The sequence below is a fragment of the Notechis scutatus genome, chromosome Z, assembly GCF_049901735.1.
Source record: "Notechis scutatus isolate UNSWTSFEM ecotype Mainland chromosome Z, rNotScu1.2, whole genome shotgun sequence".
Taxonomy (NCBI): Eukaryota; Metazoa; Chordata; class Lepidosauria; order Squamata; family Elapidae; genus Notechis; species Notechis scutatus.
The window spans coordinates 58,199,403-58,217,211 of NC_142025.1; the positions used below are offsets into that span (position 1 = coordinate 58,199,403).

Sequence of the window (17,809 nt, forward strand, 5' to 3'; positions counted from 1 at the left end):
GTATAAATGCACAATCGTGCCTACAATCCCTGTCCTTTTGTCCCCATTTATTCATACCTATTTCCTGTATTCTTACTCATGTTTATACTTATACCTATTATCTTGTAAGCGATTGATAAATCAAATAAATAAAAATAAGTTCATCATTCCCCATAGTGAAGATTATCAACCCGGTCATCTTGCAATTAAAATTGCCCTAACTTCTAGGGAAGACCTAGTATTCCATAGTAGCCCCTTAAAATCCGTGGTCAGGTCAACCCTGAGATCACTACCCTGTGAGCTCCTGGACCCAGTTGTCATAGGGAGCCAAATGCAATGAACCCTTGACTTGAGGTGACACAGGAGACAGTTCCAACACCTAATCAAGTGAAAGGGCTATCCCTTATCAGAGGCGACTTGGGTAAACATCCAAGCTGACCACCTTCTAGCTAAATTCCACAAAGACAACCCAAACAAGCCTGGGGGGAGGTCACACCCCTAACATCTATACTTGTACTCAAACTATCTTTGCTTTGCAGAGGTTGCCTTCAGGAAGCCGAATGTTAACTAGTGAAGCATCCCTGACCTGCTCTTGAATTGCCATAGACAAGGGGGATGGGGAATCAAATCTCACACCTACATCAAGGAACTTGCATTTCAGTCAAAACAAAGCACATTCCAGCTGGCTACATCAAGGTTATCTCCATGGAAACCCACAGTGGCCGGAGTGACTTCTACAATTTGTGAAATTGCTTCATTGGGAAATGTGACTGATGACACATCTTGGGGGGAGGGGGAAACAGGATCAGAGCCAAAGCGCAAATTAAGTGAGGTCAGAATTGGCTCCACTTAGTCCATGCTGACATGAAGCTCCTAATAAATAACTGGATTTCTTTTGAAGCTTGGCCTGAGGCTCACAATTTAGTCATGGCATCTGTCAGAACATTGACAGTGGACTTGATCAGAATCATTTAATTAGCAAGTGTGTACTGACTTCTATTTAACATCAGTTCAAATGTAATTGGTTAATTCTGAAGACAGCTACATCCCTTCTTATAGGAAGATATACACACGTATGCAAGTAAGCTCATTATTATATGTTTTTTTAATTTTTATTTTTCCCACTAAAAGATTTCAGTTTGTTTTTTAAATTGAATTATACAACTTATATTAAAGGTTGAAAAATTCTGAATTGATTTATTTGGTCAGGTTTTTTTTTTAGATCTCAACAATCTGGCTTTTAACAGGGATTTTTTATACCCACTGTATCTAAAATGATATCATATCTGTACCAACATCACTAAAGGTATCATGAAATTAGAAAGCTTGTGTCAAACCTGGAGCAAACCATTATATCAGAGATGCTGTAAACCATTTCAGATCAACTATTGTTCAGCATGACTACTTTGCTTGTTTCAGATTTTACACAAAACAAAATCCAGACAGATAAGTAGGGCTTGCTAGCACACATTCTCTCTTCATTTTGTGCCTTCCCATATAAATTTCTAGCACAGAATATCCAACTAAACTACCACTGACATTTTTATCTTTCCTTATCTCCCTGTTAATTTCTATCAAAAGTCCAAATACACTTTTTCTTCAGAATCTACTCTCCCTCTCAGTTACTACCAACATCCCATGTGGCATATCACACTAGGCCCTCTGCTAACAATTATTTTGGTTCCGTTCTGCCCAAAGCAAGTGTCTCACGTATCAAACATGAATGTTTCAATTCAGGCCCACATCACGGAAAGCTAACAGTTCCCATGAAAAACACTTTACACATTGCTAAACCTCACTTACCAGAAAAATCAATTTCTTCTCTTTTCAAATACTTGCCCATTTTTGGTAGCTTGAATGTTTGATTCTTGATTAGTCCTTGAACTAAGAGCTTATGAAAAGGTTCTCTAACGACAGAAAAATGTTGAAGAGGTCAATATACATTTCAAGAATAATTATTTATATAATATTGATGATGGAATATCACAATAAGCATATAGCAAACAGAATTTTGGGTTTTCCAAAGTCAACTATACATCAATATATTTGAAGGATTTTGAACTGGGGAAATTAGAGAAACGTAATATGCTCATTAACTAATGATTAGAAACATAAATGCAAAAGTATAATAAAATTGGGAGCTATTCAACTATGATATACATTACCTACCTTTCCTAATTAGGTGCCGTGCAAGTCTATTGTTCTACAATTTCCATATTTCTTAGCCAACTTGACTAAAGATATTTTGTTACACAGACAGTAGTCTGCCCAATTTTTAGACAGTGAGCATTCCTTGTTGGATAATTCCAACTCTGAATAGCAGGAAAGACTCAAGACTCAAGTCATGAAAACTGTCCCCAAGAACTCTTTTAATCAGATATCCTTAACTCAGATTCTACTCCATTTCTTGCTGTCCAGTGCAAAAAACAGATAAGTCAGGAGATGAATGCTAAATATTGAAGGCATTTCAATGAATTCTTAAGTAGATAAAGATATGCAGTTGGATGATTTTAGTAAAATAATATAATATAAAATAATGCATGAAATAATACAGTACAATTTTCCAAAGTAATTAGTAATAATTGGTGGAATTGATAAATAGCAAAAGGAGAGATTTCTTTTTATACACAGATATTTTGACATTAAAGATCAATCTAAAACTTCCAACCTTTACATGGAAAAGTCAACTTAAGGTAAGATTTTATATATATATATATTTAGATAGCCAGTTTGGTCTAGCAGTTAAGGCATTAGCTTATAAAACAATAAATGATAGATCAAGTGTCAACTTAGCCAAGAAAGCCAGCTGGGTGACTGGCCAGTCAGTTTCTCTCAGTCCAGCATACCTCACAGGATTATTATTGTGGGGAAAATAGGAGCAGGAAGGTGGATACGTTTGCAGCCTTTGAATTATTTGTAAGAATACTAAGGGATGCAAATAAATAAATAAAATAACTCTTCCAGCTGTTAATTTTTCAAGAAATTTTTAACTTTTATGATATAGTGCAGATTCACATATGTTGATTCAAGCTAAGTTTTCAGTTTGTGTTTGCCTGAAGAAATTGTTACTTGTAAAAGGTCAAAATATTTTACTATCTTGCTATAAAAACAAAGTCTTGTTTGTAAAAACGAAGAAGAGAAAATAATGAACAACAGTATAAATAGAGTGCTTTTAAATGTATGAAAATCTGGAACCAGGTGAAACTGAATTATTAGAAACTCTGTTTCCTAGTCCTACTTCCATTTATTGTTTCATTCATTAGCAGTTATTTATTGATAATATTACAATTAGAGTTCCATTTCCTGGTTATAGGAAAAGCCACAAGCTAACTGCTTGGCAATTAATTTAGTGGAAAAAACTGCTTCCAATTTTAGTCATGTTATATACTTTAACACAATTCTGGACTACTATTATTTTTTTAGGTAGTTAATTTTGTATCACTGTTTATCCTTTACTAGCTTTGATATAGCATAGTAAATAACTGGGACCCCTTTTTTGCTTGTTCTCCTGAGTAACAAATGAAATTACTTAACATGGAATTTAAAGAAGGAAAAAAATAAAACAAAAGAAAAACTTATATATAGATGATACATTCTACGTATATGTAGAATGAAGGTACAGATTTTTATTGTTAAAGAGGAATGGAAATCTCCCATGTTAATCCTAGTTCAGAACAGTTAACCAGAATCTTTCCCATCAAGATACAGAAGAGGGAGATGGATACAAAGGCACCTCATTGGGCTCCCTGGATGATTTCCATTATAAAATATGAACTTACCATCTAAAGATATAACATAAAAGAAACAAAATGTGATTGGGCCAAAATAAAGACACTAATACCGTGTTTCCCCCCACACTCCTTTTTCAATGCCTTTCTCCAGATGATCTCTTTAGACAGTAAACCTTTGTAAAGACGAAGAGGAACTAATGAATAAAGAACATGAAGACTTTTTTTAAAAACCAAAAATGTACATTAACTATCCCTAGAGCTCTTCATGCAAAAGAATGGGCAAGAAATCCATTAAGAAACAAATTGTGTAAATGCAGTGAAAGAGAGAGTACTTTTGGCATAGTAGGCAATCTCCACTTTGCTTTTTAACCTCTGATTTCATGCCCTCTTTATTTCCATATAAGTCAATTTTGTTCTCCCCCCCCCCTCACTCACACATACAGAGAGAGACAGAGAAAGAGACAGAGAGAGACAGAGAATTTATATTTTGCATTTGCTGGAAGACAAATGTCAAGTTTCCAGGTGATGAAATCCATTTAAAAAGAAAAGAGCAAAGTCAGTCTTCCAAAACCATTTCTTTTATTTAGGAAAGCATCAAATTGGCAAAGTCATTACACATTACAAATTCAAAGGAATTACACCACATAATATTGGAAATTAGAAACAGCCCCCAAACATCACATTCCTCAATAGAAATGAATCAATGTTGCCTGGTGTCATCAATCTCTACCTCCAGGTTTCAGCCAGGTCAGTTTCTCTTCTCATGGGAAGGAAAAATCACCTAGCCTAAACAAACTTCACTATTTCCACTGCTCCCACCTTAGGAATGTGGCAAGCCTGAAACCCTCTCCCTCGTAACCAGCAAAGAGAAAGAGAGAAAATTAATATATAATAAGGCTAAATAAAATCGCTACGCATATGTCAATTTCGGTCTTGACAGGCTGCCCCCCCTCATTTGAAAAGAAACTCCTGCAACGACACAGAATACACAAAGATTGAAATTAGGTTAAACACAATAATACAAAATGCAATTTAACTTCCTCTGCCACCCGCAGAATTCATTTTGGGCTTGTGTGGATATTTTTCATGGAATTTTTTCACCAGTCTATCAGCATTAACTTTCCAGTTATTTATCCAAGTCGCTTGTGAAATGAGATTGCTTGTGAAGCCTTTCTAATAAATTAAATATTGAAATTTTCCTCTGAAAATCCTAGAGTCCAAGATTTTCTTAACCTCATAATGCTCATGCCCCACAATGAACAAAGGCTTCAGAGCCACACATTCTATTGACCTCAATGAGGAAATAACAAATGGCTTTAACAAGCTATTATGAAAAACCGGATGTACTTTTCCCAATAACCTAGGGAGATTAAGCTTGACAATTACTGGGTTTATTACTTTAATTATCTGAAAAGGGTCTATAAATTTTGGGCTCATTTTCTAGAAGGTAAGTATAACTTCAAATATTTAGTTGACAAATAAACTTTATCCCCCACTTTAAACTATGGTTGCTGTGAACAATGTTTCTCAACTTGCATTTGTGCTATCTTATTCAAAGTCTTTTTTGTGTTTTCCCAGGACTCCTTAATTGCGTCCATCCATTCAGTTGCTTACATGGATGGGGGTGGGTGGGGCAGGGTCCCTTGGCAATTCATGCATGGGAACGAACTCCATCCCAGTATTAATCTGGAAAGGAGTCAGCCCAGTATTGCTATGCACAGCACTGTTATAAGCAACCTCAGCAAAAAGCAGTAAATCAACCCAGTTGGATTGTTGGTAATTTACATAACATCTTAAATATTGACCAATAATTTGATTATTTTTTTCAGACAATCCATTAGTCTGTGGATGGAATCCAGAGCTTAATCCTTGAGAGGACCCAATAGCTTTTATAAATCCCCTCCATAATTTTGCGGTGAATTGAACCCTTCTATCTGAAATTATCCTGCGAGGTACTCCATGCAATCTAAATATATATCATTAACAAACTTTTTGGATAATTTCCTGGCTGATGGTAGTCCTGGACACGCAACAAAATGAGCTTGTTTGGAAAATAAATCCACAACATTCCAAAAGACTGTGTTCCCCCCACTCTCAGGTAAATCTACTATAAAATCCATCCTTATCTCCTCCCAGGGTTGGGATGAGTCTGCTACAGGTTGTAATAATCCTGGAAGTTTTTCTGGTCTGGTTTCATTGTGGCACAAGTGGCACAACTCTTTATATAATCCTCAATGTCTTGCTTCATTTTGGACCACCAAAACTGGTGTCTTCTCATGTGTAGAGTTTTTAAATACCCAAAGTGTCCTGCTTGCTTTGAGTCATGACTTTTCTGAAGTACATGAAGATGTAAAGTTTTGGGGGCATATAGTTTAGAATCCATCCATGCTACACCCTCCTGTATAGTTAATAGATCCTTATTTTCTTGATACCAAGTATCTGTTGTTAATTCATTTTGTAACTTCCTGGACATTTCTAATTTGTCTTTGATTTTTTGGGTTTGTGCTTGTGGCTGCATGATTACTTGAACTGTCTCTTGAGGAGATGGTGGAATAATTGGGTGAAATACTTCTCGCTTACTGTCAAATTGGGGTTTCCTAGATAGTGAGTCGGCTAGTAGATATTCCCCCTATGGTAGGTACTTCAATTGGAAATTGAATCTTTTGAAGTATTGTGCCCATCTATCTTGTTTAGGAGTTTTCTGAGTGTTTTTAGAGCTTCTAAGTTTTTGTGGTCTGACCACACTTTAAAAGGAATGTTGCTGCCCTCTAAAAACTGTTTCCAAGTTAGTAAAGCCCAATGAACTGCATAAGCTTCCTTCTCTCATACAGCCCATCTTCTTTCAGTGTCTATGAGTTTTTTGGACATATATGTGCAGGGTTACAGATCTCCTTTTCCATTTTTATGTAGTAGAACAGCTGCAACTGCTATGTTACTAGCGTCAGCTTGCACTATAAAAGGCAATGCTGGGTCAGGGTGTCTTAGAATGGGTTTCTGTGCGAAATGCCTTTTTAACAATTCAAAAACTTTTTGGCATTCTAGAGTCCATTTAAGGGGTTGTCCAGGTTTTGCCTTGGTTGCACCCCCCCCCCCCCAATTTTTAATAGTTCTGTTATTGGTAATACGATCTCTGCAAATGAGGGGATAAATTGCCAGTAGAAGTTTGCAAATCCTAGAAACTTTGCAGCTGTTTGCGATTCTTTGGTGGTTGCCAATCCAGGACTGCTTTCCCTTTTGCTGGATCCATTTCTATCCCCTAATTTGAAATGCAGTAGCCAAGATGATCAAGTTATTCTTTATGGAATTCACATTTGGATAATTTCACATACAGCTTTGCATCTAAGTCTTTTAAAATACTTTTCTCACTAATTTGATGTGTTCTTCTAAAGTTTCGTTGTAAATGAGAATGTCATCAAAATAAACCAGGACCCCTTTATACAGATATTGATGTAATACTTCATTTATCAGCTGCATGAAAACCCCGGGGGCTCCTTATAATCCAAAAAGCATTACTCTGAATTGAAAACTGCCAAAGGGGCAATTGAAAGCAGTCTTCCATTCATCTCCTTCTCTGATGCGGATTCGGTAATATGCTTCATGGAGATCTAATTTGCTAAACACTTTCCCTTTTGCTAAGTGTCCTAACATGTCTTTCATGAGCAGTGGGGGGGTACTCACAGAATTAATCCTCTTAAAATCAACATATAAACGTATCCCCCCCTCTTTTTCTTTAAAAAGCATGGAGGGTGGTCACTCTGAACTTTGTGGTTTGGATGAAACTTGGTTTTGGTAATTTCACCCCCTCTATAAACTCTATTGCACAGTCAGTGTTGCGATGGGGGTGGGTGGGTAGCACATTGCATTTCTCCTCACTGAAGACTTGAGCCAGGTCACCGTATTGGATTGGGATTTCAGGAATCCCTGGGGTTGATCAGCCAATGCTATTGTTGGATCATCCTGGCTCCTCTGTAATTTTGAACTATCCATTTGGCTGTTAATTTGTTCAGGAAGTGGCTTGAAACCGAGTGCTAATTTAATTCTCCTATAGCCACCCTCCCAGTTTATATTTGGGTGCCATTTGTCTAGCCAGGTGAGAATCAAGATTGCTGATTGGGTCATCTTTAGGACTACTATGAACCAGATTCTCTCCCAGTGCTTCCCTATGGTTAGTTTTTTTTCGGTGACTTGCGTAGCTGGACTTCACCCTATCATGGATCCATCCACTTGTTGGAATCGAATGGGGGTAGTTAACGGTTTAGTTTCTATGCCTAAACTACACAGTCTCGGGACTGATAAGGCACCGCGAACTGCCAGTGTCAATGATAATTTCTATGGGCCTTTCTATGCCTGTGTGGGTAACAGTCAAAGTCCCTTCAATTTTAAAAGGTTGAATGGCTCCACTTACCATCAGGTCATCTTCTTCGCTGTCTGCTTCTTGAATAATGGGCAATCCTGCTGCCAGAGTTCCCTCCCCAGTAGGTTGCTGGGGATTAGGGACCACAATGGCTTGGCACACAAATGTGCTCTTTTCAGGAGGTTTTCTCAGTGCCTTTTTCCCTTTAAGGGGAGTGGGTGCTCTCACTTGAGGTACTGGGGCTGGTGCTAAGCACTCCGAGGCACAATGCCCTTGCTGGCCACAATGGAAACACTTCATGGAAGTCAGGGGGGCTGCTGTTTGATGCCATTCGCCTTGGCGTGGAGCTGAGCCGAGCTGTTTTTCAGCATTGCTTCTTCGGTGCTGAGTGCGTTGTCCATTAATATGGCCATTCGATACCACTCATAGGTTCTATCCACGGGCAGTCCATGGCAAAGGGAGATTTTTAACAACTCCTCATGCAGGCTTTTTTGGAAATAGTGCACAAGTAACCTCTGAGATCAATGCCTGAGACTAGTACCCAGGCATTTGAACTCAAGCACTAGTTCCTTTCTGCCTGATGCTTTTTATTTCTGCTTCTGCCTCTTGGGCTCAGGAAGAATCCTCAAAATGTGACTGGAGCTCCCTCAGGAAATCATCCACATTGGTTAATTCAGGAGCACCTTCATCATTGAGTTGGATGAATCATTTGGATGCCGCCTCCTCCAAATTGTCTCCAAGGAATTGAACTAGTTGTGCATCATCATGGAATTCATCTCCAAGCCTGTCGATGTAAGACCATACTCTGTTCAGGAAAAACTCAAGTTTACTTGCTGTTCCATCAAACATGGTTTTAAAAGGTGTTGGGGTGTTTGTACATGGTGCTGATTGTGGCAGGAAAGGTGGGGCTGCAGCTTGGGCTGCCATCATTTGAGCTTGGTCTCGAACCCATCCTCTGCCTGGATAAAACACCCATCCCAGAGGGATTTGGTCAGCTGGAGGTAGACAAGGGGTGGAGATCGTTCCTCGATGGATTCTTTGTGGACTCCCCCTCCCAGTCACCCCTCTCCATTCCTATCTTGGGGGCAAACGGTATAATGGTGGTAGATCTCCAGCAGCGGTAGATCACCCTCTTCTGGGAGATAATTCTCTCAACAACTGGATTAGACCGAAATTGGACAGGCTGGAAGCTCATGTTTCACGATCTCTCTGGGTGGGCATTTGCCTCCTTTGCTGACTTCTGCTTTCCCATCCAATGAAGAGCTGCTCCAGCTGGTCAGGTAGATCCTTGAAAGTCTGGCTGCACATCGCCATTTGGTACTGCCATTCAGCCGGCTCACTGTGGTCTCCCATAGGTCCTATGGGTCCAGTTGCTGCTCTCCATTCTAAAATTGTGGCTCAAGACTCCTAACTGCAGTTAACAGCCGATCAATGAGCGGGTCAGGAAGGGTTGACTGGCCAAGCAGGTCTCTTTCCATCCGTTGGATACCTGCACTTCCAGACCATTCAACTGGGGATTTTGGGCAGGCCCCTAGTTGGCACGCAATATCCTCCACAACTGCTGTTACTCTGATCGCCTCCTGGGGAATCTGTTGGGAGGTCTGCTGCTGAACCGGCAACTTAACACAATGGCGCCTGCAGATTTTGCACTCCCGTTGCAGTACTCCTGGGTCCCGTCCTTCTGCCATCTTCCCTGAGTCTTTGCTGTTGCCCAATTCTCTAGGTAAACAGCCAGGGCTCAGGACCATGAATAACAATCCCCAGTTCAGGATTATGTTTTTGAGAGATCCGGAATAATGTCAAGTTTCCAAGTGATGAAATCCATTTAAAAAGAAAAAAACAAAGCCCATTTTCCAAAACAATTTCTTTTATTTAGGAAAGCATCAAATTGGCAAAGACTCTTGTAATTCCAGATCTGATACAACCTGGAATTACACCACATAATATTGGAAATTAGAAACAGTCCCCAAAAGTCACATTCCCCAATAGAAATGAATCAATGTTGCCTGGTGTCATCAATCTCCACCTCCAGGTTTCAGCCGGGTCGGTTTCTGTTCCCACAGGAAGGAAAAATAACCTAGCCTAAACAAATCTCCCTATCTCTACTCCTCCCACCTTAGGAATGTGACAAGCCTGAAACCCTCCCCCTGTAACCAGCAAAAAGAAAGGAATATACAATAGGGCTAAATAAAATGGCTATGCATATGTCATTTTCGGCCTTGACAGCAGATTGATGTCGAAAACACTGAATAGGTCAAAATTACTTTAAGACAGGGGTGAAATTCAACCACCTTGGTCCACCTCGGGCAAGATGGTAGGGACAATTTGAATTGGTTCGCTGAACCAATAAAAATCACCCTTGGTTGGCCCCGCCCACGCTCACTCGGTTACCCGCAGCGTACCTATGTCAACAATGGGGATGGGCTGGTGGCAGGTGAACTAATGTGCGCAGTGAGGGTAGCAGGCAGGAGATTGTGGCATTGATTGGAGCCCTTCCCGGGTATTCCCTGGCCTGCGGGGGGAAGGTGCTGTCAACCTTCAAGAATCTTTCTTCTGCCTGTCTTTCCGGCTGCCATAGTAATGGGGGTGGGGGGGGGAAGGAAGGTTACATTAGGCTTGGGGGGGGAAGTGTGCTGGAGGCTTGAGCTGGTAAAACTTGGGAAAGCTTTCTTGTTTATGCTTACTTGCTTACTGTGCAGCTGCAGCATTCTATCTATCTAGGCCAAGGTCCAAGGCCAGAAGTCTGCATCACCACCTGAAGATGCCCCACATGGCATTATACATATCTCAGATTGGATGGCCAGTTTGAACTATTGTGTGTGGGAATGTTGCCATAACTTTGTATATGTGATTCTCGTGCCTAATTTCTCAGATCTTGAATTACTTTGATGCTACCACTTGATTTCCAGTAAAAGTCCTTTTCTCTATTAACAATTGAATATAATGGTATATTTCTTGGATTTTGAACGGAGACAGCCTGACAGATGCGGTCTCCCGTGCCCCCCCACCCGACTTGCAATGCACTCACTGCCTCTCTAGCATCCGCCAAGCCTCCTCCCATGCACTTCTCTTCCTCCTCGTCAGAAGTGCTTGCACGCCCAGCAGAGAGGCTTGGCGAGTTCCAGAGGGGCAGTGAGAGTTTTGCAGCTCCTGGGAGTGGGGTTCGAGCCTCCCACTCGCAACATCTTTGACTGAGGGCATTGCTGGCAGCTACTTCCTGCAGCTCAGGAGGTCTGTGCTCTTCCCACTGCTGCTCAGCCTCAATGCACAGAGGCAGGAAGCAGCAGCCACAACACAGGTTTCTTAGGGAGACTGCGGGATTGCCCCACCTCCCCGCCGCATCTGGTCTTTAGTACATGGCCGCCGGATGTCAGATTCCCACCATCCAGCACCAGTTCAGAGGTTTCTTCCCCCCCCCCCCACGACAAGAGAGAGAGAGAGAGAGAGAAATGGAGGGAAAAAGAGAGGGGGGGGGAGAGAGAGAGAGAGATGAGGGGGGAGGGAGACAGAAAGAGAGAGGAGAGAAAAATGAGAGAGGAGAAAGACAAAGTTGAGAGATGAGATGAAATGAGGTGAGAGATGAGAGAGAGGCCAAGTGACATCGACTTGGCCACGCTGACCCACCCAGTCACATGACCACTAAGCCACGACCATAGAGCAGGTAGGGAAAAAATTTGAATTTCACCCCTGCTTCAAGAGTTTCATATCTGAATAGCATCTTCCCAGCCCTAGTCTAACATTAACAAATGCATCATATTGTGGTGAGATTAGACTATATGCTTTTCTTCATTACTACATTCTAGGAATTAGGACTGCATATCCCTCTCTTCCTAATCAGGTTTGCTTACTTTGCCTTTATCACCTCAATGGGACTAGTGGTCTGAGGAGAAACACTGCATATATATATATAAATCCAATATATTAAGCTTATATCTCATAGTTAGTTCCCTTGACTGTATGGTCAATGCCATGTACTTACTGTGCTTTTGTCAGCCTCTGCTGACATCATCAGAGTATTAAGCTACCATTACAGAGATCTTTGCCTTTATATACCATTAATCAATTTAGCCCTTGCACGCATAATAGGCCCTCTCAACTGCCTCCCATCCACAATTAGCTCTGTTGTTTTTGCTTCCGTCATGTTGGTCAAAGGAGGCTTATCTCTTGTTGTTGCTTTCTGCTATGCCGCCGACCCAGCCTGGAATGCTTATCTCTAGGAGGTGATGTTAACATGCCAGCTATTACAATTTGTTGCTTTGTTTGTGACCTTGTAGTTGGCCTGGCTCGTCCTTCCTTATTCCTGTCTGCTATAACTTGAGGCAGCTCTGCTGAGCTCCTCTGTATTTGGACAGGCCTGGCTGTGCCTTCATAGGATGACTCCACATGCCTAGGGATGGGGGGTGCCATTGGTCCCTGCTCCCCAATGGGAAGAGGTCCCTGCTCCTTCTGCAGGGTTTTTCCTTTCTTAGTAAGAACATTAAACATAATTTTAAGTTCCAGAGATTGCAGGATGTCTGCTTCTTCTTTTACAAGTATACCTGGAACTCATATATTTAGAATAGTTTGAATGATATTTTTAAATATTAAATATGTTTATGGATACGTGACAATAGTAGATGATAGACAAATATTTTGGAGGAGAAAAAAAAGACATCTTTTGATTCTCTGTTAAATACAGTAAAATTATTATGTATATTGTTGCATTCATCTGTGAGAAAGTGGGCAATGATTGGGCAATAATTCATTATGTGTGCACATGTGTGTATTGTATGCTCAATCAAGTGTGTAGGCATACGTACACATGAACATACTTTTACATGCATATTTAGCATATTTTCAGAGTTGCATCTGATTAAGGATAAAAGCCACAGGTATTGTAAGACTGACATTGCCCTGGCTGTACCACTTACTTGTGTTTAGTCATATTCTGATTATGACAAAAATGACTGAAAAACCTGGCAAAATACAAATGCAAAACTGCATGCTCCTTTCCTCCAATATACAGATCAACAGGCATCCAGTAATCAGCCAAATCTTTATCAAAAGGCCTAATAGAAAAAAACAGATTTCATTAAGAAATAAAAATTGTTAAAGAAGGTTAGAATCGTTTCAAGTCATAACACTTCCTAAAACATTATTATCCTGATTTAAAGGGTATTGTTAATTTGAGACTGCCATTAGGGGAAAACAGGAATATATATTACAACAAAATCTATTCTGAACATTCACAACTTCAGCTATAACTTCAAAGGATAGTACTTCCTTTTTAAGTCACACTCTGTATGTGGCCTTGAATAGTAAAGGAGGTCAAACAGTTCTGTAGGAATTATCCAGATCTATGCTTCTGGCAGGTGATCAATCTGCTCATTCAGGTAAGAATATTTATAGAAGTAATCATTTAATGCACAGGAATATGACTGTAAAAGTACTAATTTGATGAAAGGTAAAAATTTGTTCAGAATTAGACACACACACACACCAACAGTAAACTAGGATTAACTAAATATTAACACAAAATCATTTCATTAGAATAAGTACTCTCCTAAACATAAATGGTGCCTTGTGGATTAAGAACAAGTACCAAATCCAAATTATGTCAGAGAAAATTGAACAGATAAGGATAGATTTGGGAGATATTAAAATAAAAATTGCTATTACAAAAAGGTGAAAATCTGAACTCTCTTAAAGCATCTTTAGCCACCTGAAATTTGATACAACACATTCAGGCAACACAGCTACACAATATCATGTGTTTCTCTTTAAACTTGCTATACAAGGAAAACAGAACATGGAAAAAGATGAGGTTCTAGTTTTAGGATGAATAGCTCCAGTTTATTAAAGTTTTACTAGTTTCTTCAATAACGGTGTTTCAAGGGAAACCTCCTGAAATAATTAGAGGATTGTTCTATGTTTATCTGTTCTTCATTTGCTATTGATGGATTCTTTGAGATATGGCAGATTGTGATATGGAAGGCTGCAGGGGTGGGATTCTACCAGTTCGCACCTATTCACAAGAACCGGTTATTAACATTCTAAGCAGTTCGGAGAACTGGTTGTTAGAAGAAATTACTGGCCTAATCCTGCAAGGAAGGCAGGAAGGAAACATTCTGGTGTTACTTACAGAAACTGCCTCTCCATTAACCCTTATTGCATTCTTGGCAGGACTAGACTTCCTGTCTCAGGAACGTCTCTGGAGTTTTTTTCCTTCCTTTGCTGGTACTTTGCTTGTGTAGAGTGACCATTCAAAGTTACAATGGCACTGAAAAAAGTGACTTATGACCATTTTTCATACTTACAACTTTTGCAGCATCCCCACAGTCATGAGAGGCCAGGCGAGGAGATGTGTGCCTCATGTGAGTGATATTGAGTTGGCCATGCCCAGCCAATAACATGACCACCAAGCCACGTCCACCCAGTCACATGACCACCAAGCCATGCCCACCACCTAAGCCACGCCCACAGAACCAGTTGTAAAAAATTTGAATCCCACCCCTGGAAGGCTGGCTTGGAAAATGCTGGAAGTGTCTAATCCTTCTGCCTGTTCACTTCACACACATTATATGCTGCAATCTATAAATGCTACCAATCCAAAAAAGCTTTGAACTGTTTTTCATTTGCTTTGATAATTTTACTACTCTATTTATTCTGCTGAATATTTTTTACTAAACAATTCTATCAGAGGTATCATTTTCAGAAATGATCTCAAAATGGAGGTGGTAACATGTTTTTGAAATCTATCTCTGTGAAATTTAGCAGATGATAACTTGCTACAAATCTCATCCAATTCTATTTTTATTTCAAATAATTTCAAATATATTTATAATATTATTTTTTCTGAATTTAAATAAGTTGGGTCCAAAACACTTTCCCTAAATTAGCTCTTGAGAATCTGGAAAATTTTGACAACATATACACTTCCAAGGGGGAGAGGTCCACAAGAGATAAGATTATGACATTTAAAGCAGCCAGACTAATCCTTTTATATTCTGTGTTTGCACTGAAGCCAATAATAACAGACTCACAAAAGATTCTCCTAGAAGAATCATTTTTTTGAACTGTGCTTCACATAAGTTGAAGACAAGGAATAGAAATGTTAGCTTCCACCTGGGGTTATAAAAAGACTTACCAGCCTATATATAACTACATGTAAATGTAGAATGAAAAATATACAAATTACTTACCTTTCAGTATTATGAGGATCAGTGTACCTTAAATAATACCAAGCTGAATCAACAAAGGTATCCATTGTGTCAGTTTCTCTCCTTGCAGGCTTCTTACACCTGACAATAAATTATAATTAGTATTTCCAAGGATTTATTAAGATAAAAGGGAGTAGGAGTGGGGAAAGGGGTCTGTTTTTTAAGATGGGAGAAAATACATAAGATCCAGACTTTGGATTACTATACTCTTCCCCACCATCTAATTCTGCTAATATAAGCAAATGGAGATCTAATGAGATGTGAAATCCTCAGGTCCTTGCTGAGGAAATCGGTAATTCAAAAGTATTCAAAATATTCCTATTATGATTAACAAAATAATGGATCCCCATCTTGACATTTATTGTATTTTATTTATTAAACAAATTTATACAGTTGCCCAACAGTTTGGCAAACTGATTAATGTTCTGAAAAATCTGTATTTTCCGGAACACATCTTTCCAGGTGGGGGGAAAAAACCCTCCCCAAATTCCCAGTGGTGGGATTCAAGCCAGGTTGCAGGCAGGTCCCACCGCCTCCACAAAGGCCAAGACACTTCTCTCCCAGAGTGCAGTAGCCCCGCAGCCAATCCTGCACATGGCTCCAGGAACTGCTCTCCCGAACTGGCCCTGCAAGCTTGCTGAGTGCAGAGACAGCGACCCTTAGCAGGGGCTTTCTAGCAGGGGTGGGGGGAGAGATGCCTTCCTTGGGAAAAGCAGACTAAGCAGGGGCAGCCCTGTGGTGCTTCTTCCTCCCCATCTGGACTCTGCTGGATTGCGGACAAGGGAAGCCACCCCCCTAGGGAAAAGCTGGCCAGGGGAAATACCCGGAGAGGCAGGGGCATCCCAAGCAGGGAGAGTGGCCTTTCGTCGCCCCAAGTTGGCAAGGAGGGGCAGGCCCTGCTTTCCTCCTTAACGGGCAGGGGGAGAAAAGGAAACATGCTTTGCTGAACCCGCCTCCCCCTTCTTGTTTGTGCCACATCTGCGGCCGCCCTGCAGGCGGATCACAATGTTTTGCTCTAGCGATGCCTGTGTGAGCAACCCAGGTTGGGCAACCCAAAGCCCTCACCGTTGCTCCCTCCAGAGACAGCTGACCAAAATGAGCCTTCTTGGGCCTTCTCCTGCCGTCCATTATGGGGGTTAGGAGATCAGCAGCGTTCCCTGATTTCAAAGGCCTCCTTCTAATATCCAATCAACTCCTCTTCTTTGGGAGGTGAAAGACCACTTTGAGGAGGAATCCTTTAGTTGGGCTCTGTGGGCACAAGGGACTCACACGCACCCAACTGAGAGCTGCCCATTTGCTGCCTTAACCCTTCCTGCCCTACCTTGGCCAAACCTGTCATCAAACTCAGCAGAGGAATCAGGAAAGCCACTTTTCTCACTGGCTTGAGACTGGCTTAGCCGCCTACCCACTCCAGTGCCAGGGTAGATCAGGAGAGGGGGTCACATAGTACAACTGTCTCCAGTTCCGTTCTCAGGGGGAGAGAGAAAGAAGGAGGGAGAGAGACTTTTGGCTTCATGCTGGAAAGCAGCAGAAGCAGAAGTCTTTCTTTCTCTCCCCCAAATTTCCCCAGAAATTAGTCTTTGTGAGAATTGTCATGCCGGCACAGCCTCTTGGAGTGGGATGCTTTGCAGGATCCCAAAGATTCATTTCTGATGGAGTTTGGGGGAGAGAAAGAAAGACTTCTGCTGCTTTCCTCGTGTGCAGCCAAAAGCAGAAGAAGAAAGAAGCAGAAAGAAGCAGCCTGGTGGCCAGGCCAGGTGCGTGGGGGCAAATTTCCTCCATCTGCCCTTTCTTCCCTCCCCTCACTACATGCTGTTCACAATGCAAGCGATGCAAGCCTTGTGTTCCCATGGGCCATGTGGGTGGCGCAGCCTTGTGTTCCTGTGCAGCCTGGATTAATTGCTTTGGGGGATCCTTTGGGGGTGACATTTCTCTGCAGACCACCAAAATTTTCTCGCGGACCACCAGTGGTCCCCAGCCCACTGGTTGGCGACCACTGAACTAAACTAAATCAGCTAGCTGTAACTGACCACACCTGTAAATGGATTATAAGTTTCTTAACAAACAAGAAGAAGGTGAAGCTAGGCAAAATCACATCATGTACCTGCACAATTAGCATAGGAGTCCTGTTAAAATACTGAAGTTTGCAGAGGACACAACAGGGATTGGTCTCATTCGAGACAACAATGAATCTGCATACAGATGGGAGGTTGAACAACTAGCTTTGTGGTGCAACCAGAACAATCTTGAACTAAATACACTCAAAATCATAGAAATAGTGGTAGATATCAGGGGAAACTCTCCTATACTACTACCTCTTTACAATACTAGACAATACAGTATCAACAGTAGAGATCTTCAAGTTTCTAGGTTCTATCATATCTCAAGATTTAAAATGGACATCTAATATTAAAATTGTCATCAAAAAAGCAAAACAAAGAATATTCTTTCTGTGCCAACTCAGGAAACTCAAACTGCTCAAAGAACTGCTGATTCAGTTCTACAGAGGAATTATTGAGTCTGTCATTTGCACCTCTATAACTGTC

The 17,809-nt window shown here is 40.8% G+C and overlaps 1 protein-coding gene across 5 annotated transcripts in view; it reads right to left on the minus strand.

The window, feature by feature from the left end:
- Positions 1-17,809, minus strand: part of LARS2 (leucyl-tRNA synthetase 2, mitochondrial) — a 185,223-nt gene that overhangs the window by 54,299 nt on the left and 113,115 nt on the right. For all 5 annotated transcript variants that reach the window (XM_087945568.1, XM_026678478.2, XM_087945571.1 and 2 more), the window contains 3 exons: positions 15,246-15,344; positions 12,975-13,112; positions 1,783-1,886 (listed from right to left, as the gene is read on the minus strand). In XM_087945568.1, the coding sequence (XP_087801694.1) occupies positions 1,783-1,886; positions 12,975-13,112; positions 15,246-15,344 (341 nt within the window). The remainder of the gene's footprint in view (positions 1-1,782; positions 1,887-12,974; positions 13,113-15,245; positions 15,345-17,809) is intronic.